At 47.5% G+C, this 24,175-nt stretch overlaps 1 protein-coding gene across 2 annotated transcripts in view; it reads right to left on the bottom strand.

Moving 5' to 3' along the window:
• The window catches only part of WIPF3 (WAS/WASL interacting protein family member 3), an 88,314-nt gene that overhangs the window by 2,869 nt on the left and 61,270 nt on the right, over positions 1-24,175 (bottom strand). Inside the window, exons 3-8 of one of the 2 annotated variants that reach the window (XM_084786817.1) lie at positions 22,630-22,762; positions 20,528-20,662; positions 18,701-19,429; positions 16,377-16,499; positions 15,180-15,281; positions 4,314-4,390 (exon numbers count right to left, since the gene is read on the bottom strand). In XM_084786817.1, the coding sequence (XP_084642943.1) occupies positions 4,314-4,390; positions 15,180-15,281; positions 16,377-16,499; positions 18,701-19,429; positions 20,528-20,662; positions 22,630-22,762 (1,299 nt within the window). The remainder of the gene's footprint in view (positions 1-4,313; positions 4,391-15,179; positions 15,282-16,376; positions 16,500-18,700; positions 19,430-20,527; positions 20,663-22,629; positions 22,763-24,175) is intronic. The other variant, XM_084786818.1, reaches the window with a different exon arrangement.

Genomic DNA, 24,175 nt, shown 5'->3' on the forward strand with positions numbered 1-24,175 from the left:
TCCAAGGAAATGTCCCTTTGTTTGCTCCTTTGTTTTCTAACCCAGGATTGAGAATGGGAAGAGGGGAAGGGTGACCCGAAGCTGATGGGCTGTGAGACCTGATCCTGTCTTATGAACACGTAAGGAAGCAAGCATGTGGGGGAATCGCCAACCCACTGGGCAGGAAGCTCAGGAAAAGCAAACAGCATGACAAAGAAACCACATGAAGGTGACAGAAAAGAGGAAAAGGGACCAAAGACCTCAGAATGCCAGCCCTGGGCCACAGTACCCATACCGATACCCCTCTCTGGCTCTGTCTACTGTCTGAGTCCTGTGGGTCTCCTGGGCACTGCCTTATGTCCTCATGTAGTGAAAACAAATTAAGATTACTTCCAATGAGACATAAAGGACCTTGACTTTGAGATGCCTAAAAACCCCTTTACAACCTTTTCTTTCCCGAACTGAGGCCTTCTTTGCAGACATCGTGGGCAACCCATGGCTGGGAGCCCTGAGCTAGGAGCCTGGAGATGTAGGTCCAGAGAGATGAAAGCCACCATCATGGGATGATTTGGGTGTGTGCTGGTCTTGGGGCCGGGGACTAGGTCCTGCCCAGCGGTCCACGCGGCCTTGAAGCACTGAGGGGAGGACGGATACCGCTGCTTGGGATTCTGGTACATTAGAGAAGCAGTGGGGACACCAGAGCAAAGTCAGAAAGTCACCCTGGGTAACTCCTTGACCTCCCGCAACAAGTTTTCTTTTGTGGAAATAGATGTGCTTCTCTCTCCATCCAGGGTCAAATGAGAGAACACATACAAGCTAACCAACCAACCAACCAACCAACCAACCAAACAAAAAACAAAAAAACAAAACAAAACCAAAAACCAAAAACAAAACAACAACAACAACAACAAAAACACAAAACACAAAAAACAAAACAAACAAACAAAAAACCGAAGCAGCTTTGTTACATGTAGGCACTGGGACTGTGATGATAATTTTGCTTCGCTGATCATACAAAAAAAAATTATCTATTTTAGAAAAATATAGGACTGGAGAGATGGCTCAGAGGTGAAGAGCCCTGACTGCTGTTCTTCCAGAGGGCCCAGGTTCAATTCGCAGCAACCACCCGCCAGCTCACAACTATGACTGTAACCATATGACCCCCGTTCCAGGGGATCTGGTACCCTTTCTGGCTTCTGTGGGCCCTGCACACATGTGGTACACAGACACAGATGCAGACAAAACACCCATCCACATACAATAAAAATACATTTTAAAATTCATTTTAAAAATAGAGAAATTCCATGGATACACTCTGAACAAAGTAAAAAAAAAAAATCAGTGATAATTTCCTGGAGTCAAAGCCTAACCGGGGCCATTATTTGATTTTGCACGCCAAAGGAAAGTGACTAAGGTGGGGGTGCTGGACTCCTGAGACCTGAGGTGGCTGGGCAGGTCTAAAGCGCTCGCCTGTAAGAATCTGGCTTCTCTCTCTCTCCTTTGAAGGACAGTCTTGCCTGGAATGGTACTCCTGGGGAGCAGTTTTTCTTTCTTCTGAATGCTGTATACCCTCCTAAGTTACCTCCCTCCTGGAAGGCTGCTGCTAGTCCCGCCGAAGAAGTTTACAAGTTCTTAGATGCTTATATTCAAGATGCTCGTCCGATGTGAACTTTCACTTATGATTTTTTCAAGTAGTCTTTCCACAAATTTCTGTCTCTACCCTTACAATCCAGCAACACCTATCTTGGCTGACCCAATGGTCCCCAACAAGTCCCTTTGGCTCTGTTCATTTTTAAGTCCTTCTTCTCTGTTCTTCAGACTAAAGTCATTGCTTTGTCTTCAAGTTCACTGATTCTTTTCCGCCTGTTCAGATCCGCCTTTCGTTTTCCCTCTACCCACCCCACCCCCATTTCAGTTGTCAGCTCCATAACTTCTTTCTGTCTCTTTCCATCTCTTTTTTTGATATTTCTATTTTTGTTCACACACCATCTTCTTGACTTTATCCATGTCTTCCTTTAGCTGAACACCTCCAGGAAATCTCTTACAAAGTCTTCGGCAAATCTACCCCAAGCTCTTTTCTCAGGGATAACTTTTATCCCCTACTCTCCCCTCTTGGAAAGAGCTGTGCTTTCCTGTGGCTATGTGTGATTTGTGTATTGTTGTTGTTGGAAACGATACATTTGAGTGACATAACACAGCAGCAATACTGGAGCTCAGACTCTCAGTTCTCTCCAGGCTTTGCTTTTTTTTTTTGTTATTGTTTTATTGATCTTATATTTTACAATTGTAGCTTATCTCAGTGCTAAGAATCTGATCTGCCTAAGGCATAAATTCGAATCCTCGCATGTTTTCATGTGTGTGTGTATGTGTGTGTGTGTGTGTGTGTGTGTGTGTGTGTGTGTGTGTTCATACATAAATTTACCTTCAAGTTTCCTTGAGATAGTTGACATTAATCACATTGCCATGACTCAGAATCACCTAGGCAACAGGTCTTTGGACATTGCTGGTTATCTAGATTCGGTTAACCTGACCATTCCTATGAGGATTTTTTTTTAATCAAGTAAATTGAGGTAGAAGACCCACCCTAAGAGTGGGGGACACCATTCCCAGGCTTGTGTCCATGATGGCATTAAACAGGAGAAACCAAGCTGAGCACGAGCCTTCAATGCTCTCCACTTCCCACCTCAGGTGCACAATGCCCAGCTACCCAAGTGCCTGCTGCCCCCACGGATGTGTGAATGTGCTTGAGCTCCCCAAATGGCAAGCAGAAAAGCAGAAGGGAAGAAGAGCGTCTCCCAGAAAGTATTCTAACCATGAAGGGGAGAGGCTCGCAACACTCGGGGGACGTGAGAAAAGGATGGGCGCTGATATCAGTACCCGAACCTCTGTGATCTGAGAGGGAGGAGACACTGGAGCATCCATCCCCAGTATCTGGAGAAAGGGGGTATTTTCCTTCCCCAAGTGTGTACAAGTTGTTCCACAACTATGCACATGGCTGCCTGTCATGAGGGTATAGGTGGGAAATGGCTAACTGCTGATGTCTCATGAGGTGAAACTGAGCAAAATCAACTGTAGTTTATGGCTCAGGTCTTTCCTGGACATTGTAAGTCTCATCTGGTACCAGAATTCCAAGACAATTGCAACAGACAGAGTGCCAGCACCCCTAGGCAGAGTGGCAGACAGTGGTACCTCCTACCTTGCCATCTTCCCAGAATCCTCTCCTCCACCTATCAATCATCGTGCATAAATCTGTCCTCTCTCTGTTTCCTCCTTTAAGAACTTGCTACCTTTACACACTCGTTTTTGAACCTGTTATCATTTGAGAGTGGTTATTGTGACACTTGGGTTACCTGTGTTTAGAAAAAGGGGGTGGCCTGACTGGTAGAGGAAGCAACCCTCTCTGGTGGGCCACTGCAGTTTTCGGGACTCCAGTACCTTTCCAGCCAGGCCACTTCTTTAACATGTCACACAGTTGCTGACTGACCATCATCAGCAAGCCTGCTCTCTGTTACACAAAACTTGGAAACAGAAGTATTCCAGGAAAGGACTAAATTCACAGGTTTGGAGAAACAAAGCGTTTCCCAACAGGAGACTGTATCATGTACAGTGAGAGATGTCACCTTTATCCAGGAGGTGGGTTATTTTGGGCAAGAACAGGGGTAATTATGTGGCTTTTCCTCCCAACTCTCACAATTAATTACATGTAGCCAAGGGCATTGAAATTGTGATTAAGTTTTAGTCAAAAATTACTTGGTCATCGATTATAATATTGATGGAAGAAAATGTCCCCAAAGAATTGTCTATTTTGTAAGTGAGCGAGCGAGAAGACAAAATTATATGTTTCAGATGTCATGGGGTTTTATTTGGGCTCCTGATATGGTCAGAGTCAGGACCAATGAGACTACCGGGCTCTCTGAGTGAATAAGGCTGCTTCTCTTTCGGGGTGGTGACCCTAAGGAAAGCCCCTTCTATATGGCAGAATTTGAACCTGTAGGTGTTTCATTCCAGCCTTTAACAGAGGGACAACAAATGGCCTTTTTAAGGAAAAGGAATCAGAAGGCAAGGCAAAGCTGTTGAGACGAAATCCTTGTAGAGCAGTGGTTCTCGGTCTTTGTAACGCTGCAACCCTTTAATACAGTTCCTCATGTTGTTGTGAGTCCCACACCCCAACAATAAAATCATCCTTCTGCTGGTTTATAACTCTAATTATGAGTCATAATGTAAATAACTGATATGCAGGATATCTGACCCCAAAAGGGGTCGTGACCCACAGATTGAGAGCCACCCCTGTAGAGAATTCCAGACTTTACACTGAGAGCCCAGGGAGGTGTTACCTGAGAATTTCTGCTTTTGATGTCATCGGCGCTCTGCCCAGCTGCCTCAGCTTGGAGCCAGGAACCAGGTGTGCGGCCTAAGAGAAACAACAGTGACCTCACCATCTATTGGCCCAGGGCCTCTGTAGCCTGTGGAGGCACGTCTGCTAACCCAGCACAGAGTAACCTCAGGCAACATGAGCCCAACCTGAAACCTTCCGCCTTCTGGCCCTGGACTGTGTGTTTCCACCCATCTTCTGGGTCACAGGCCGTGGCCTCTGGGAGCCACAGGAAGTGTTGTGTGAGGAGGCCTTCCTGACTGGCATGTACTGGGCCTCCGGGCACAACTTCTCTGTCTGCCATTGTGACAAGCCAAGTACTGTGCAGGGGCTGTTAAAATGGAGCCTGAATCAGCTGACACAATTCAGGCTTCCATTTAATGAAGCGCCAACAGTGTATATCTAAGATGTATTGGGCATCAATGTTACACCAGCTGCACAGGATAGAAGACCATAGTTAAGAACTGAAGAATGTAGAAAAGTGTGTGTGTGTGTGTGTGTTTCCTCTTACCCTGCATGTACCACACTCAGTCCAGTTTCCTGCCCCGGTGTCACCGCAATAAAGAGTCTGGTTTTGTTTCCAAGATGATTCACTCAAGTTTAAAGCCACACCTTGAGGTGTTTCCTTTCGGTCAGAGGTTTCTACCCTCATCCCCTGGTGTCTTTTCCTCTGAGATGTTTTGCTGGCAGCCTTTGCCACCTGTCCCCTGTCCTGCTGATGTCAGAGACTAGGGGTTATATAGCCATGTCTTAAAGCATGCCCTATAATTTGGGTTTCTGAGCCACTTAAGCAACATGGGCCGGCACAGTGGCATATGCCTGTAATCCCAGCACTCAGGGAGGCAGAGACAGGCAGATCTCTGTGAGTTTGAGGCCAGCCTGGTCTACAAAATGTGTCTACACATAGAAACCTTGTCTCAAAAACAAAACAAACCCCCCCCCCAAATATGGAGCAGCAAGCATATATGTGAATGCTTGTGAAGATGATTTCAGGAGGTGAAATTGTATGGAAAGAAAAATCTAGGCCTTTAGAATGTATAGAAAAACCATAATAAACAATTTTCCCTCTTGGGAGGTAGAATTACTATTTTAAAAATCTTGTGCTCGCTTCGGCAGCACATATACTAAAATTGGAATGATACAGAGAAGATTAGCATAGCCCCTGCGCAAGGATGACATGCAAATTTGTGAAGCATTCCATATTTTTCTTGATACCTTATGAGCATATACAGGGGGAGGAGGACCCCCTCAGCCACAGTCATAGGGGAGAGGAGTAAGGGGAAAATGGGAGGGAGGGAGAAATGGGAGGATACAAGGGATGGGATAACAATTGAGATGTAATATGAATAAATTAATAAAATATATTTAAAAAAATAAAATTTAAACTTAAAAATCTCCAACACTTTTGAAGTTTTCTATTTGGCACCATGACAGTCTTACTTACAGGTGAGGCACAACTTCAAGGAACCATCACAAGGTGCTCTGAAACTCACAAAACACTAACCAAGGTCTGTAGTGAGAATTCTGGAGTTTTGGTTTCTTGAAGTCCCCCTCAGGCACAATCATAGGGGAGGGGAGTAGGGGCAAAATGGAAGGGAGGGAAGAATGGGAGGATACAAGGGATGGGATAACTATTGAGATGTAACAGGAATAAATTAATAAAAAAACAACAACAAAAAAAGAAAAGATACAGAAATGTTATAGGAAAATGGGTATGGGGATGTGGGGCTGTTTTGCAGGAGCTGGCTGCGATTTCCCTCATGCTCCAGCAGAGGCGTGGTTTTGCCAGCAGCAGATAGTTACTGTGACTGTGTGACATTTTAAATTCTGGGGAATTTTCAGAGGGTATATAAATGCTAGGGTCCAGGGTCCCAAGAGGCATGGTGGGTTATTGTTGGTTGGTTCTTGCTATTTGTGATTTGTTGAGTGGTCATGTGCAAGGAAGAAACAGCAACAAGAAGAAATTAAATATTCCCACAGTGAAGATGAAACTCGCCCCAAGGAACTTGACACCCCTAATCAGCAGGAAGTAGTCTAATGAATGTCCTCTTTCAGACCCCTGACTTTATTCAGGGATCTCTTTCCTTTCCCCTCTATTATTTTTTCTCTCATATTTAGTATTAGGGGGTTGAAAAAGAAAAAAAAAAGGCAGCGTGAAGAAGGGTGGAAGAAAGAAAAGGCCCACAAGGTAGCTAAATCCTATTATTATTATTATTATTATTATTATTATTATTATTATTATTATTATCATTATCATTATTATCATTTTTTTTTGCTAAATCTAATTATAAAGGTCCAAACCAAGGGCTGCACTTGCTCAAGAATAAAGATGTTTTGGATAAAATAACAGAAAGAATGTTAACTTTTCGGCTAGTTTGAGTAAAAAGTACCGAGACACTGACAGGCAGCCCTGATGTACTTCCACGCGGGAGGGCAACCTTGTAGGCTGTGGTCCTTAGCTTTATGAATGACCTGTCTGCTACAGGGGAAAGGAAAAAAACCCCTCCAACTGGGCATAGATTTTATGGTTGAGTCTTCACTAATGATTTGGTTAGATTGGTCTCCCATGCGGGTCTGTCCTTGTACTGTGGGACAAGTACCAGCTGTTCAGCTCTACTCAGTGCCTGTATAGAGGCATGGCCCAAGCCCTGGCCTACTGGTAAACCACCGCAGAGGACTCTGGGAACAACTGCCTCAGGGACCAACATTTGCCCCCATCTGAAAACCGTAGGGGAACAGCATAGGCTTTATGGGCAAGCAGTTTTCACCAGCTTCCACAAGGAGCTCAGAGCTGAGGGGATGGAGGAAAATTAGCTTCTCCATGGGCAGCAGAGGTGGAAGGGGGCAGGACAAGCTCCATGTCTGGTTGTAAGAAAAGCTTCACTGCTGTTGGAGGTGAATGGCCGGGACATCCTTGGGGGTAGTCAGGATGCTGTGAATTGACAGAGCACCTTAGGGGGTTGTCCCTTCTGAGGTGCTGCTAGACTTCCGGGGCCACTGTGTAAATGCAGCACTTTCTACCTGCTGTTTCTGCACAGATAGGCATTTCAGATCTCGTGGAATGGTGCCGTTCTCACTTTTGTTTCTGTAGCTCATAATATGAAATGCATTTTGCCCCATCTCACATCCTCGCTGCACTGAGAGCCAATATACAGCCAATCTCCTGTCTCTGCTCACTGACACAGCTGTGGATAGAAGAAGGTGGGACCATGGGCTTAAAGATCGTCTGTGCTTTCGACCAATTGCCTCTAGCCTTACTTTTTGTCGTGTGAAAACCAAATGTGCCTTGTCGTGCCCCCCACCCACACCCCCACCCTCCCTCTCTCTGGTTTTTCAAAACAGGGTTTCTCTGTCTGGACTTGCTTTGTAGACGGGCTGCCTGCCTCTACTTCCCTGAATGCTGGGATTATAGGCATGCGCCACCACGCCCAGTTTGTTACCTTTTTTTCTAAGCACAGCCATATTTTCATACTAGAAATAAAAATCCATTTACAGGCCACCGGAGGATGACTAGGCAGGACCTGGGCACAATGCAGAAAAGGTTTACAAATGCGGATGGCCACTAAGGCAGGGTCTCTTAGATGCACTAACAGCATGGAGAACTGCTCCTGTGAACTGTTGAACTATGTTAGGAGAAAAGCATCCCCTATGAAGATCGGACCTGTCAGCCATGGGCCAACACTGTCTAAGCCTTGGCAGGAAAGTTATCTGAAGAGGCAGCACCAAGAAGGGCAAAGAGCACTGGGCATGGAACACAGGACCTGGGCACTGGCCTGTCTTTGCCACCAGGTGAAGAAATGGACAGGCCATTTCAGTTACTAGTGCCCTAACTTCTTAGCTATATATGGAGAACCAGATGGTCTTCTTGCGTGGAAGGCTCTAAACCTTCAACATTGCACACTTGGTTTCCGCCACCTTCCCCAGTTATCACTGTCACAGTCTTGGCTAGAATAAAAGGGACCAGATCTCCTCAGTAGAAGCCAGGCCACTCGGCCCCTGAGCTGGGTCAGTCTACATACACCAGGTCTCCATTTCCTCTCACACAAGGACGTGAGCCAGAACTGGCCTAATCTTCTCCTCTCTCCCTATAGCTTTCAACTTAAAAATCATTTTAAAGATATGACGGCAATATATGTTTATTATAAAAATCTGGACAGAATAGTAAAGCCACAGAATGAAAGCCACACAGTATTTCCCCACATTTAACATTTTTGTGGACTTCTAGACTCAGATTCTCCTTTATTACACAGTAATAAATCAATAAATTTTTATAAAATGTCTTTGTTCTTTTTGTATAGTCTTGTGTGGGGGGTTTTTACTGACGTAATACTGTGACCATTCATTCCTGTGGCACTGAATACTGTTTTAATGGTCACAAGAGTTCCAATGTGACTCTGGTTTAATTAATTTAACTCAACTGATAGAACTTGGTGCAATTTCCAAATGTTTCACTCTGTAGGTAGTTTAGCAATGTATATGTGACTGGATATTTTTTATTTTTATTTTTTAATTCAGCCATTATTTACTGAGTGTGTGGTTGGCCTCATTCTTGGAGCCAGAGATAGGCTAGTGGATAAGGCTAATGCAGTCCCTGCCATTCAGGCCTCATACCATATGAGGCAGGAAGCAAGGGACAGCAGGAAGGTACCTGGAGACAAAATATGACTTGAAGAAGCTATTCGGTACCAGGGCAGAAAGAGCTGCTGTTTTGGAAAGGGGCCCTCTTTGAGAAGGTACTTACAGACTAAGTTGTATCACTCCACATTTCATATGCTGAGGGCTTAACATTCAACATGGTGGGATTTGGAGATGGAGCCTGTGGCAGGGGAGCAGGGTTCTGTGGGGTGATGTGGGTAGGGACCCCTCTGAAAAGAAGGAAGAGCTCTACCTAGAAACTGAGTCAGCTGACTGGTACCTTGACCTTGAGTTTCTCACTTTCCATAATTGTAAGAAGATATGTCTGTTAAGCTCAGGGACCCAGCTGAAATGATTGAGGGAGTGATGTGGGCATCCGGGAAAAGTGTCTCATACAGAAGGGACAACCATGGCAAAGAACAGAGGCAGGAGTGTGCTGATTGCTGAACCAATTACGGTAGAAGAAGATGGAAGAGGGAAGAACAGTGTGCGCATGTCTTGTGGTTATGATGAAAATTTCTAATTGCTTTGGGGGCAAGGTGGGAACACGCTATAGATTTTTAGTGGAGGATTCAGATGCAGCGTGAATCAATCAGTGAAGCCTGCTAGACAGCTAAGTGGCTTAGCCAGGGAGGGAGAGGACGGAAGAAAGTTCATACCTGGGGGTGTCTCAAAGCTAGATGGCACAGAGCTCCCCAACAAGGTGTGTGTGAAAGAAGAAGGAGAAGAAGAAGAAGAAGAAGAAGAAGAAGAAGAAGAAGAAGAAGAAGAAGAAGAAGAAGAAGAAGAAGAAGAAGAAAGAGAGAGAGAGAGAGAGAGAGAGAGAGAGAGAGAGAGAGAGAGAGAGAGAGAGAGAGAAGTCAAAGATGATTGATGCCTTCGGTGGGACAACAGAACGTGGAGGAGCAGCCTGGGTGTAGGAGAAGGAGGCTGTTGGAAGGAGACGGTGCTGGATCACTCTTGACAGCACTAAAGACAAAATGTGGTGGCACAGAGGTCCTGCGGTGGCCGCAATGGACTTTCTTCCATGGCTGATGGAGCTGGAAGGCCAGAGAGGAGAACAGGAGAGAAACTACAGGTGGAGTAGGGGGAATCTCTGGGGCTGGTGGGGGTGAGACAACTACCAGGGCTGAACAGGATCTCTGTGGTCATACTCAGAAAAGACAGCACCATGGGACAAGCAGTGGACATCAGTTCGATAAGGGTGTGGTCAACCTCTCTAATAAGAGTGGTAAGTGTCCTGCCCCATTGTCGCCACACATGTGGAACTAGAAATGACCAGTGGCCATGTGCTTCTTCTACTTAGTGTCACACTCTCAGAACATCCAATCCTTCGATTTTGGTAAAATGAAACCATTGGTGCTGTTAAACTTCTAACAGTGTGGTGGGGAAGGAAGCGCTGTAGCTCGTGGAAATAAGAGGATCGTTTTCTCCTGAGTAGCCACTAAAATGGGAGCTGGACAACAGAAAGCCATCACACTGCACCCAGTGGAGTGACGATGAAGAAACAGAAAAAGAAAATTAAAAACCGAAGTCAGTTTTGGTGAGGTTGTGGAAAAACTGAAACCACTGTGTACAGACGGTAAAGGCGAAAAATTGAACTGCTGCGGAACACAGTATGATGGCTCCTTAGACAATTACGGAGCCTCCATGTGACCTGACACTGTACTTTGGCGTGTATATAGAAGTTAATTGAAAACATAGTCCTGAAGAGACCTCTGGGCACCCATGGGCATAGTAGCATTACTCTCAACTGCTAAACTGCGGAAGCAACCCAAATGCCTAACAGTGGGTGAACTGATACATGAAATGTGCTGTATAAATGAAATATGCATACGCACACATGTCTATCAGCAAGACTATTAAAGGAAGGGCATTCTGACTAACGCAGGTGTACCTTGGGACATTCTGCTGAGTGAAATAAGCCAGCAACAGAAAGCAAATAGCATATGTTTCTACCTACCCCGGCTGTTCACAATGTTCAAAATCATAGAGAAAAAAAAATTGAGTGGTGATTGCCAGGGGCCTCGGAAGAAGCCTGGAATTCTTAATGCACGTGGAGTTTCGATTCTCTACGGTGAGAACCATTTTAAAGTTCGGCTGTGTGGCAGAGGGATCACATTTAACAAGCTAACACTTCAACTTAGATGGGGACTTTCATGTTGCATGTTTGGTTTTTCTCGCAGTCGAGAAATCTTTTAAAAACTGGAAGTTGGGATGTGAGTGTAATTCCATTTGAAGTCAGCCACTTTCCCACCGGACTGACTGATGGACATGGTTTCCTGGGACCGTGGGAATAAGACGCTATGTGTGATGTTTTCCCTCCGCCCCACCATACGGTGGCTCCCATGGATATGTGAGAGACTCGCCAGTCTAAATCTTTCTAGTGGGTGAGTCTCAGTAAGCATTTGGTGACATCATAATGGCCTTTCTTCCTGCTATAATGGCAATAGGCATTTGTGACCTAAGTATTTTTCCTAAAACACTCTGATAAGGGTGTGTGTGACTTAAATCCATGTTAGTAAAATAAAACTCCCTGTTAGCGGAAATGGGGAGGGGGGTACATGACAGCCACCCTGACCTGGTGGTACCGTGCTTTTGCCTGCCCAGAAATGAACCGCTCTGTCCATGTCATTAGAGGGCTCAGACCTGAGTAATAATTTACACAGGTCCCTGAGATGACTAAAGAAACTTAATGTGGAGCCAGGCATCCCTTAAGGGCCGTCGACCTTTGCTCTGGGATTCCTGGGAGACCCTAGTGGCCTGCAGGTGAGATAAGATTAGGACGATGGGCTGTGACGTGTCAGCAGTTACCTTTGCTTCTGTAAAGCCTGCCTATTGCTGCCGGAAGGGAAATGAGATGGTCTTTTTTATTCCTCTACAGTGGGGAAGGAAGAAACCAACTGAAGGATGTAAAAGAATGTTCCTGCCCAGTTGTGGATTCTATGGACAGTTGTAACACACACCTTTCGGATGTTGTCTTAAATCCTCACTTAACCCGCCCTCCACATAGCATGCTGTATTTGGCTCTAAGGCTGCTGCCCTTCTGCTAGCAGTAAGAATAAATGTATTTTAGCCTAAATTTGAATTGGGGCTAAGTTTCTGGTTTCTCCCAGTGGATTCGAATGCCACGGCATGTGCATTCATAAATGTAATGTGTTACCATCATCACTAGCTAGCTGGAGAATATTTTCATTGCCCTAACAAGGAAACCCCAGACCAATCAGCCATCACCCCTCATGTCTCCTGCCCTGGTCCCTCGCAACCTTCATTCCAACCATCTCTGTGGTCGTGCTCACTCTCTGTGGTCTTGGGTGTTGTCAAGTCCATCCACGTCACTGTGTCAGCACTGACTCCTTTTTAGGGTTGAACTGTATCTTGCTGTGTGGCTATACCCAACATCGTAGATCAGTTCAGTAGCTGTTTACTCCTCTGGATTATTATCAGCTATTAGGCCTTGGGTGTTTAGATCTATGTTTTACTTTGAACATTACCTTAAAATTCTTTGGACCCTAACCAGTGAGAGGAACTGATGGGCTGTGCTATAGTTCCGATCTGGCATGACTCCAGAGGCCCATACGTTAAAGGCTTCGTGGTGCTCCTGGGCGGTGATGCACCCTTTCAGAAGTGGGGCCTAGGAGGTTTTAAGTCACCACCGGACTCGCCTTGGAACAGACTGACAGTTGAGCCCTGTCCTGTCTTTCTTTAAGAATAAGAGGCTTGAGTCTTCACCCACCTGATCCGTGTACACACTTTGCCATACAAGCACAAGCCCACATTCACCCCTTGAACCCTGTGCTACCTGCATGGCCTCTCTGGAGCCAGGCATGCTGGGCCCTGACATGCCATGGCTCACTGAATGATTGTGAGATACACCTGAACTTTCAGGCTCACTCCTGATCTCTGCTGTCCTTGGTCTGGATGCTTTCCTGCCCATGTGGAAATGTGCCTTTCTCTGTAGAGCTTTGGGTCTCTGACTTCTGCCACCATGCCCATGACCTATGTGGTAACTGAGGTGTGCTGTAAATAAGCACCAGCATTTATGCATAAAGAAAATCTCACTCATCTCTCCTGCCTAGTTTTATGTCAACTGACACAAGCTAGAGTCGCCTGAGAGGAGGGAACCTGGATTACGAAAATGCCTTCATAAGATTGAGCTGTAAGCCGGGCATGGTGGAACACACCTTTAAATCCCAGTACTTGGGAGGCAGAGCCAGAGGCAGGAGGATCTCTGTGAGTTTGAGGTCAGCCTGGACTAGGACAGTCCAGTCTAGGACAGCCAGCCAGACAAGGTCAGTCTAGGACAGCCAGCCAAGGCTACACAGAGAAATCTTGTCTCGGAAAAACAACAACAAAAAACCAAAAACAAACAAACAAGATTGAGCTGTAGGCAAGCGTATAGGGCATTTTTAAATTAGTGATTGATGGCGGAGAGCCCAGGCCATTGTGGTTGGTGCCACCCCTGGACTGGTGGGTCTGGGTTCTATAAGAAAGCAGGCTGAGCCGGGTGTGGTGGCGCACACCTTTAATCCCAGCACTCGGGAGGCAGAGGCAGGTGGATCGCTGTGAGTTTGAGGTCAGCCTAGTCTCCAAAGTGAGTCTAGGACAGCCAAGGCTACACAGAGAAACCCTGTCTTGAAAAACAAACAAAAACAAAACAAAACAAAACAAAACAAAAAGCAAGCAGGCTGAAAAAGCCTTGAGGAGGAGCAAGCTAATAAACAGCACCCCTCCATGACCCAAATCAGCTCCTGCCTCCAGCTTCCTGGCCTGCCTGACTTCCTGCAGCGATGGACAGCTTCCTGGAAGTGTAAATGAAACACACCCTTTCTTCTCCAAGTTGATTTTGGTCCTGAGGTTCCATCACAGCAAAAGAAACCCTAACTAAGACACATGGCCCCTTCAGCATGTGTGAGGTGAGCCTAGGCACCTGGCTTCTCTCTGTGGCCTCTGATGCTCACGCTGGACCTGCTGCCACCTGCCAGTCCATGTGCCTCTGCTGCCCTGAGAAGGCATGCTAGGCAGACCATGCCCACTTTCACCCACAGCCGGGTTTCACTGTCCATTAGAACTCTGAGAAGGCTTGGCTTCCAGGGCTTTTATGGCTCTTTTTTCTTATTCTCATTCAGAAGGTGCACCAGGCTCCACTCCTGTATCTAAGGCGAGGTCCCACAGCCCATGCCAATGCTGAGATGCTGACAGCTTCTTTGTGTTGAGCAGAGCAGACAGTCCCCACTCTGCTCCTAGGGAGCTGAGCCCCATAGAAGGGCCTTTGCCAGGCTCTCTGCAGGGACAGGTTCACTGAGTCTTTTGTTCCTGAACTTTGATTTGGGACCAGCCTTAAACATGTTCTTTTCATGTGCAGACAAGTGAGAGTTAAGGCCTCACTTTGGTGATTGGATAAGAACACATCCAACCTCATGTTGCTGCTTCTGCCGCCTCCTACCTTCTGCCATACCAAATAACTAGGACTGCACAGGACTGCATAGGTCTGTTAAGTAGCGGCAGAATCTCTGTGTGGTCATCTCTCCAACCCTCCATTTTCTCTGGCCTTCCTGCTGTTTTGATTTCCTCCTATCTAGACTGGACAAAGTAAGTGAATGTGTCTTGGAGCCTACCTAGACAATGAAATTAGGAGGGGACGCGCTTGGGCTATGAGGTTCTATCTCAGCTGTGCACCAGAGATGGTGGGCAGCTTTCAGGAACTCTGACATCTGGGCCTCACTCTTGACTACATGCAGCCTGGCCTCCAAGAGCTTTAAAACAAAACAAAACAAACAAACAAACAAACAAAAACCCTGCTAGATCATCATCATATGTAGGCAAGGTTGAGAACCATTGGCCTCTGGACATTTTCCATTTCGTGCTTTCCCAGCATCTGATGGGGTTCTTTTCCAGCTATTAATGCAAAGATCTCATGCCCCATTTCTCTGTTGTTTGGGTGTCAAGACTCCCAGCCAAAGGCCCTGGGGAGGGAAGGATGCAGGGTTCATTTCAGCAACTCCAAGGGGATGCCGGTGAACTCTAGTGTCCTTCAGAAACCTCTAAGTGAGCCGGTGGGTATGGGGCAAACACGACTCCTTATGTTTGTCCAAGTCTGCCCTGCGCAGCATCCTGGCTAAGGGTCAGTAAAGGCACAGTGCGATCTGCAGGTGCCTTATATGGAGGAGGGTCTTGTTAAAGAGGTACTTACTTCTGGGGACCTTGCTGGGGTAAATCTTCTGACATGGTTTGTATTCATCTGGAGGGGGAAAGTCTTCCATGGAGTGGAACGTGAATTTAGACTCGAAGTCATCTGCGCATGTGAGAAATACGGGAGTTGGAGTTTACTTAGAGTACAACTGTGACCCAAGCGTGACTGTTTCCAGAGGCTTGCTGCACGTCCGTGCTGTGCAAGGGTTTGGATGGCGGGGTTATTTCTCTAAGAGTCCACCTGCTTTTCAAGTGTTCCTGGCTGGACAAGAGGATGCAGCAGAGGCCAAGTGCAGTCCTTCCCCACCGCTGTGCCCAAGGTCCTCCGCCCACCTAAGGGAGCCACTTGAGGAACAGAAATCAGCTCCAGTCAGGGGGAAGAACCTAGTCAGAGATCTAGTACGAGCTTCCAACAAGAGTACCTGCCTGACTTCCAAAGGCAGGCTTTGAGGAGAAGGAGACATGTCAGCTTGGCTGTGTCCAGTGTGAGGCCTGGGCTTCCCGAAGCAGATGGAGCCCTGGCCCCTTCTTGTCTGACAATCCCCTTTCTGATCTGACTGTAGCTGAGCACACAGAAGGAATGTGGCGGTTTTGATGACTCTAAGTGGCGTTCTTTCTTTCTTTTGTTTTTTGTTTTTTGAGACAGGATTTCTCTATATTATCTTGGCTGTCCTGGACTCACTTTGTAGACCAGGCTGGCCTCGAACTCAAAGCAATCCTCCTGCCTCTGCCTCCCAAGTGTTGGGATTAAAAGGCATGCGCCACCACGCCCAGCTAAGTGGCGTTCTTTCAACCTCTCGTTTTAGTTTTCCTCCTGCCTGCCTAGAAGTCCACTCGTTCCTTCCCCCTATCCAAGCCACCCCGGTCTTTGAGGCTTACAGACTTAGTTTCCATGGAGATGCGCACAAATACGCATGCATGGGTTTGGAGCTGGATGTTTTTCCTGTCCTCTTTCTGAGTCACAAGGCTAGAGAGTGGGCCCTAGACCTACCCGGAAGATAGTCGTGGAGGGGAAATCCCTATTCCACACATCCCGGAAGGCTGTCCTGTGTCCTTCTATTCGTTGCTTACCGAGGGAGACAGATACTGCTGGGACAGCACCGGAAGCTGGTCACCGGTCTGCCCCTTTTTGGTGGGCAGGGGAACCCTTGTCCTGTCTTAAGGGGCAGGAAGCCTGCACCGCAAGCGGGGTCCTTACCAATCACGTGCTGGCTTCCGTTCCGCAGCTGGCCTCCAGGCTGCTGGCTTTTGCTGGAAAGCTCTGTGGTAGGCGATCTTGCTGGTGGAGCTGGAGGAGGGTTTAGCTTTCCCCCGCTGGCTCCTTAACAGAGAAGAGAGCGGCCATTCAGACTCAGAAGCGGGACGGTAGATTTTTATATGAGAGATTAGGTGGTCAGCCCCTATGTGATAAGTAAGAGGGTAACAACTGGATCCAGCCTGTTTGGGATGGAATCACAGTTTCCTTAATTGGTACAAGCCACATAGCCTCTTCGTACCTTGGTTTCCTCATCCATACAATGGGAGTAATACTCTGGGGTGGCTGAAAGGATTAGATAAATTAAAATGCATGATGCAGTAAGTGTGCCAACCTTAGCTGCCACTATATGGTCAATGATGTGCTAAGCCTCATGGTCAGATGGCACAGCTCCAGAAATGAGCCCATTGCAAAGCAATAGGAACTGGAAGGCAAGTCCTATAGGCAAGGGTCCAGTGATGTCAGAAGGAGGACGTTCAGAGAAGTGATCCCATCCTGTGCTCTCTCCCCACCGGTTCTCCCATGCTACAAACCTTGGCCCTCTGTCCAGCCTGGGTAAAACGACCTTGCTTGCCAGGGTCCAACTCATTCCAGCCTCCTTCCTCACACCAGCTGCCGTGCTTGGTCATGGGGTTGAGAGGCTCTCTTTTTCCTCTACAGTGTTTTGCCAGCTACCTCCTGCGGTGTCTAACCCACATCCTGGTGCCTCGGTACAGGCATCCTGCAGTTGCTCATTCCTCAGTGAGCCTACCACCATCTTGCTACTTGCAAGGATAACACTGCCCCAGCATTCCCTGTGTCGGTAGATCATAAACAGCCTCTTCTTTCATCCCTATGTTGGGCTGAAGGAAGGGTACCCACCTTTTATAGGCATCCAAAGACACGAGGAGAAAAGGCCAGACAAGTGCTTGCTGTTAGCCAGGGACTGGGAGTCTGGAGCAAGTAGCGGAGTGCTAGGTGAACTTATATACGCCCACAGCATCCAGCCTCTGCCCTACCCTTAGGGCTTCCAACCTTGCCTCTTTCCTTGACCCCTGTTTCCTCAGTTCTTGCCTCCTTCCTCAGTCTCTTCCTTCTTCCTTAATCTCTGCCTACTTTCTCAGTCCTTTCCTCCTTCCTCTACCTCTCTGCTTCCCCTCCCCATATCAGAGGGAGCCACTTTATCCTAGATGAAGAACATAGGATCTGAATTCAGATACCTATACATCCCAAAACACCTTTAAGAAACTTTCTGCACATGCGCCTATATATTTGTATGTAATGTGCAAAGATGTGTGGCATGCATGTGCATGTGGTATATGTATATGTGTCTACAGTATTGCAGACATGTGTGTCATATGCATATGTATGTGTGGGACATGTGTATGTGTATATTTGGTATGTGGAGTGTGTGCATGTATATGTATGTAGTGTGTACTGTGTGTGTATATGATGAGTCTCTGTGTGTGTGTGTGTGTGTGCATGTGCATATGGGTGTGTGGTAATGCACACATGTGCATATGTGTCTGTGATTGACTTGTGTGTTCGAGTGACATGTATATCAGTGTACTTGTGTGAATAGATGTGTGTTCATGAGCCTGGACATGTGCTGAGTGTTTCTGCATGTATGTATGCATGTACAGGTGTCCCTGCTGCACATAGCTCTTGCTGTGCATGCTCGCTCCTCTACCGTGTGTGCTTTATTCACAACTCTCTCTGCTCCTCTGTTTTACTTTGGCTCGATACACAAGCCTGCTTTCTTGAGTCAGTTGGAGAACCTGCCAGAATGCAGACTGTGTTCCAGGGGGGATGGGCTGTCACTGCAGCTGGAAGCCAGACAGACATGACTCAGGTAACTGAACCAGACACCTCTAGTTCTGGAAACTGGCTGTTCCAAACCTAAGAGAGAGGCCCAGAGCCAGGCTGATCGAAGAATAAGCACCGCTTGTCTATCCCTCACTGTTGCTAGATCCAGACCAGTGTCAAGCATCCTACATACCGTGAGAGAGAAACGTCAGCCTCCCACCCTAATTGACAGACAAGAAAGCACAGAGAGGCTAATTGGTTACCTCATGACACACAGCTAGTAATAGCCAAGAGCATCAAGGTCAAGTACCTTCTGTGGGATCTGAGACAGGGATCCCAAGCTCCCTTACCAGTGGCTTCTGTCTCGAAACAAACATTAAGGTCCCACAGAAGGGCCAGGTTTTAGTGTTCTTATGGAAACCGAGGTTTGAACCCTGCCAAGCCGCCCACATAGCTCAGAGTAGCCTCGAAGGCTGCTTTACCTGGGCCTCGCCGCTTCTTCTGCAGGATGGTCTGAGAGCCTGGAGCACTAGGAGGTGTGGGCAAAGCCGGGAAGCTGGGGGATTTGGGGGGCAGCGGGGGAGGAGTCTCACTGCCACTGTTGTTCGATCCTGGCAAAGGGGGTGCGGGCACAGCAGCCCTGGGGGAGCAAGAGGCATAGATGGGGAGTGGGGGTGGGGGTGGGGGCGGCGGCGGTGGAGGACCTGGAGGCTCTCGCACCTCCTGTGCAGGGCTGCTAGGCTCTGAGTGGAGCCCTGGGTACCCACAGGGTGGGAGGAGAGGAAGCGGGGGCGGGATGGGTGGCAGAGGCAGTGGGGCTAGTTGGGGCCTCACTGTCTTGTCACTGAGCGCTGCGGCTGGGGGCAGCGGGGGCGGTGTCGGGGGAGGGGGCGGAGGGGGAGGTGCGCAGGATACAGGGGCTGGCACCACAGGGGGATTCACCTTGGTTGGAGGGACAGTTGGGGATACCAACGGAGCTTTGATGGGGGAGGATGGGGTTAGGGGTGGAGGTGGAGGCGGGGGTGGGGGTGGAGTGGGAGGCGGTGGGGCAGGCACGTTGGGACGAGGAGGGACAGGCCTGGCAGAGCTGTGTGTGTCTGAGGCATTGCCCAGCCTGGGAGATGTAGGAGCAGGAAGGGGGCCACTGATGGCTTTGGTGGGGAGCCTCGGAGAAGGCGCTCGAGAGCCAGGGCCCTGCCCTGTCTTGCCACCTAGAAGTGAAACACGTTCTAGGTTAGACCAGCAGTCAGGGAAGGAAAGAGTCCAGGTGAGTGGGTAGCATACAGGACCCACATTCCTGCTGTCCCCGTAGCTGCAGGTCCACTGTGAGGCTGCATGCGCAGCAAGCGTAAGGCCTATCTTACCTGGATCTGTCCTCCTCCAAGGCAATGATAAGTCAAACACATTTCCAATCCCTCACAGCAACAGTGTATTTGCCCAATTTTTAATTCAACGATTTAAAAAACACTGAATGTCTACTGGAATTAATGCTATGGCCCACTAATGACTCCAGTGACCAGATCAGTCCCCCCTGGGTCCCCTTGAACATGATTGTGCAGGTGTTCTGGGGGTGAAGTCCACTCTCTGTCCTGCCTGGGCTTGTCCCTTGCCTTGGTGACCTAGAGGATGGAGCAAGAAGTAACACTTGGTAGACATCTAAGTTGGTTCCTGATGAACTTCCAGGACAGTCTCCCAAGGCTATGTGTACATCTTGTTCTCACTGGAGACCCAGCGTGGTGACAAGCCCTAGGTGGCCTGCTGCCGATTTTCAGATCTTGTAGCTCTGAGGACAGTTGGTCCAGTGGTTCCAGCCGAGGTCTCGGAGGTAAGAGGAGGTAAGCACCTTCCAACTTGTAGCTGTTTGCAGTTGCTAAGGGAGCCTAGCTGAGACCACCCTAGATTACTAACAGACAGAATTACAGGTTAAACAAGCAGTGGTGTAAAGCTCCTACGTGCTTCCACATGACTGCAGAGCAGTGTCTAACTGACATAGTGATGGAGCCTTCACAACCCAGCGCAAACTGGTGGATCCACAGCGTCGCCATGTCTACCATGAATGGCACTCTTGTCTAACGTGACAGTTTTGCCAAAAAAAAAAGTCATTCTTCAGTGATGATGATGCAATTTAAATAGATGCGATTTTTAAAAAGATTCCCAGAGAACAATTCTGTGCTTTGTGAACTTCCAAGATTAAAGCTCTCAGATATACAACTTTCACTATTATAACTATTTATGAACCATGTGCACCTGTTAAGGTCACAAAGGAAGACCTCAAGGCCACCAGGCCACCAGGCTGGACCATTCCTTACCTGCCACATCCCTCTGGCCTGCTGGTCTCAACACAGGAAAGCCACCAGCAAAAAGATCTCCCAGGGCAGGGGGCGTGTTTCCTCCACGGGCAACGCTACCAGTATTTCCTCCATCTTTGTTGGTTCCTTTTGAACCTGAAGAGAAGAGGCAAGAAGGTGAGTAGGAAGAGCTGGCAGCACAGTCTCACTCTAGGCCAGTGTCACCCTTTTCACTCCGTGTGCTCCTCACGCCTAAGCCTGTCTGCCACCCAGTCAAGTCATACCAGAGTACTGACCCTTTGTTCCTCAAATCAGAAAACTCAATTTGACATCTAAAGGTCTAGACACCTCACTCAGCCCGCAAAAGGTCCAGGCTTGACTCACTCAGACCTTTTAACTTCCTGTTTTTTATTTATAGACTAGAGCGTCCAGGCATGTGGCATCAGTGCCCCCCCTGCCTCCCAGATATGGTGGTTCCCAAGCCCAGAAACCCAGAAGATGCTCAACTTAGACAAGAATTCCTGGTTTGAGTGAAATGTCCCCTGCAGTCTCAGGTGTGGGAACACTTGGTCCCCAGTTGATGGCACCGTTTAGAGAGGTTTAAGAGGAATGGCCTTTTTGGAGGACGTATGAGGTGGGGGTAGGCTTTGTGAGTTTAAAAACTCTGGCCATTTCTAGTTTGCTCTCTGCTTCCTCACAGTGGCTTAAGATCTAGGCTCCCAGCTCCACCTGCCAGGGCTCTGCTCTGCCATCACGGACTCTCATCCCTCTGGGACCGTAAGCCCAAGCAACCCTTTTCTTCTCTCCCTTGTCTTGGTCATGGTGTTTTGATCACAGTAACTAAGGCACAAGCCAAGGTTAACACATGCAGTCGGGGCACGGTGCCCACCGGTGGGCGAGGGGTCAGATTACTCTGAATATTAGATCCAGTACTCACTGGTGTGGTTAGGCAGGAGTTGTGACAATAAGATGTGTCAGTCTGATAATCGAGCTTAACTAATTAGACAATGAGTCTGATCAGGAATGGATCTTTATTATAATCAGTGTTGAAAGGTTTCTTTAAAGGAATGTGTCTATTGGGCTGGAGGGAAGGCTCAGAGGTTAAGAGCACAGCGTTCAATTCCCAGCAACCATATGGTGGCTCACAACCACCTGTAATATAATCTGGTGCCCTCTTCTGCTGTGCATAAAGACAGTGTACTCATATATATATAATAAATCTAAAAAAAAAAAATAGAATGTGTCTACCTTTGGGACTGGAGAGATGGATGGCTCAGGCAGGGAGAGCACGCATTGCTCTTCCAGAAGACTGAGTTTAGTTCCCAGCACCTACAGTGAGAGGCTCACAACCTACTGCAACTCTGTCTCCAGACCCAGTGTCTCTGGCCTCTGCGGGCACCTGTACTCACATGTGTGTGCACATATACACTCTCACATACACATATGCATGCACATGTGCACATGCACACACTTACACACACATGTGCATGTGCACGTGCATACACACATGCACACGCACACATACACACTCTCTCACACACACAGGTGCACGTGCATATGTACACACACCTATATATAATTGAAAAGAATAAAAATAACTCTTTAAAATGTGTCTGTATGTGCTCACACATGTAGTTATAGGTTATTGAGGTACGATGACACCTATAGGACTATATTGGAGAATTGCCACCATTTTGAAATATATGAAGTCATAATAATATCTTACATTGATAAATAGTTCTGGTTATAACATATTAACTTCTGTGCAATCTTGACCAAATGAGAAAGGATGATTGCAAGAGCATAGTGAATATATCTGATGCCACCCAATGGGACATTTAAGGATTGTGAAATCTGTTATGTGTATTTTAACATGATTTAAAACTGCTACTTATCACGAAGGGGGTTTGTTGCTGTTTTGTTCTGCAGGCTCTACCACCTGCAGACTTTTGGAAAGGAGGGTCTGACTTCGTAGCCTGGCAGCCTGTCCCTGAAGAAGGTCTGAGGTGGTTTGAGAGTGCATGGGTCACAAATGCAGAGCAGCCAGTGGTGTGTCTGCCTGTGCTCTAGGCACCCCGACTCTGGGCTCCCGGCAGGCAGGCTCTCCTGAGCTGCTCACTTACTCTCAATTTGTGGGGCACTGCGGTCATTGATCTGGGTGATTTTTCGCAGGCGTGTTCCTTGCTGGATATCAGCCAACAGTGCACTCCGACCTTTCAGCTCTGTCTTCCTTAAGCTGGGGGCATCCGTGCTAATCTGCAAGGCAATTGGGATTTGGCTGTAATCAAACAGAGCGTTTGCAGAGAAACAAAATGCCCCATCAGCTGCATGTCTCTCCTACAGGAGTTCTGCATTTCCTGCCCCATTCCCAAGGTCAAGCACAAAACACCATTGTCTATAATCTTATGTCATGTCCACACCTCTCTCCCTGGGACATGAAATGGATTCTTTTTTTTTTTTTTTTTTTTTTTTAAAGATGGTCTATAGTGCCCAACTTGAGCATAAGGTCCCGGTGGTCTTAAGGAGCCCTGAATCAGATCCTTTTCACACACCCGGGCTTCCGTTTTTTGCATCCCTGATCTGCTCATTATGAATGGGCCTATTGTGGGCCATTGTGTTTCTTAGCTGAAGAAGCAGCTTCAGACCCTGGGAGCTGGTTCTGTAGGAGGCATGGTGACCTTTATATGATCTTGGAGCACAGTAGAGCACCAGGAAGCTCAAGAGCAATGGGGCTCCTGGGGGTCAGAGAATGGCGATGGTAAGGAGTCAGGGTTCACAGTGCACCTTAGTGGTGACACACTCTATTTACTGGGTAGGTGAATGATTAAGTGACAGAAAGAATGACTGAATTGGATCCAATAGATGTAAAACACCCTGTGAACTCTACTGAGCATACACTTGTGCCAAGGACATAGGCATGTACTGCCAGGAGTCAGGTCCCCTCTATAGCAGTCTATGACTAAGTATCCACTGACTGTCACACACAGGGGGACCACAGAGTCTCCAGAAAGGACCATGGGTACCAAGCGAACTAGGCATCTGGGAAGATGTGAAGCCTCATGTAGTTCCAGATGTGGGACCTGGCTTTAGGCAGAAGAGCAGGGTGACTCAGTAGTACACAACCCTCTCATACATTCTGAGAGGCTGGAGCTTGTGCTGACCCTGAGCCATTTTAATATTACACCCTGAGGTCACCGCTATCCTACTGTGGGCTTGGCCTATTTGTTTAACTTGCCTTTAAAAGAACAATATGACAAGCAACCTCATCGGCCTTGGGTTTCCCATGTAAAGAACTGTCACTGCCTAAGCTAGTCTTAAATTATGTATTCTTCCATATCCCCTGGCCCATGCGTAACTCATGTAGTCATGTGTGCTAACACAGCAGATGCTGAAAACTGCAAATAGGTTGAAAGCAACTTTATGCAATAAACATACACAGTGGAAGCAACATAAGGCCATTGCTCAATAGCATTGGTTTGTTAGCCGGGTCAGTTGGAGTAAATAAAGATTTGTCCTTATAAAACCTGCTAAAGGTGTCTGTAAGGTATCTCCCATTTGTCCTTATAAAACCTGCTAAAGGTGTCTGTAAGGTATCTCCCATTCCTTGCTCATGTGATACTTTTGTGCTTTTCAATAAATACAGAACAAAGGGGCTTTGTTAAGGGCACA

This window comes from Acomys minous, assembly GCF_964271855.1.
Source record: "Acomys minous genome assembly, chromosome: 6".
Lineage (NCBI taxonomy): Eukaryota > Metazoa > Chordata > Mammalia > Rodentia > Muridae > Acomys > Acomys minous.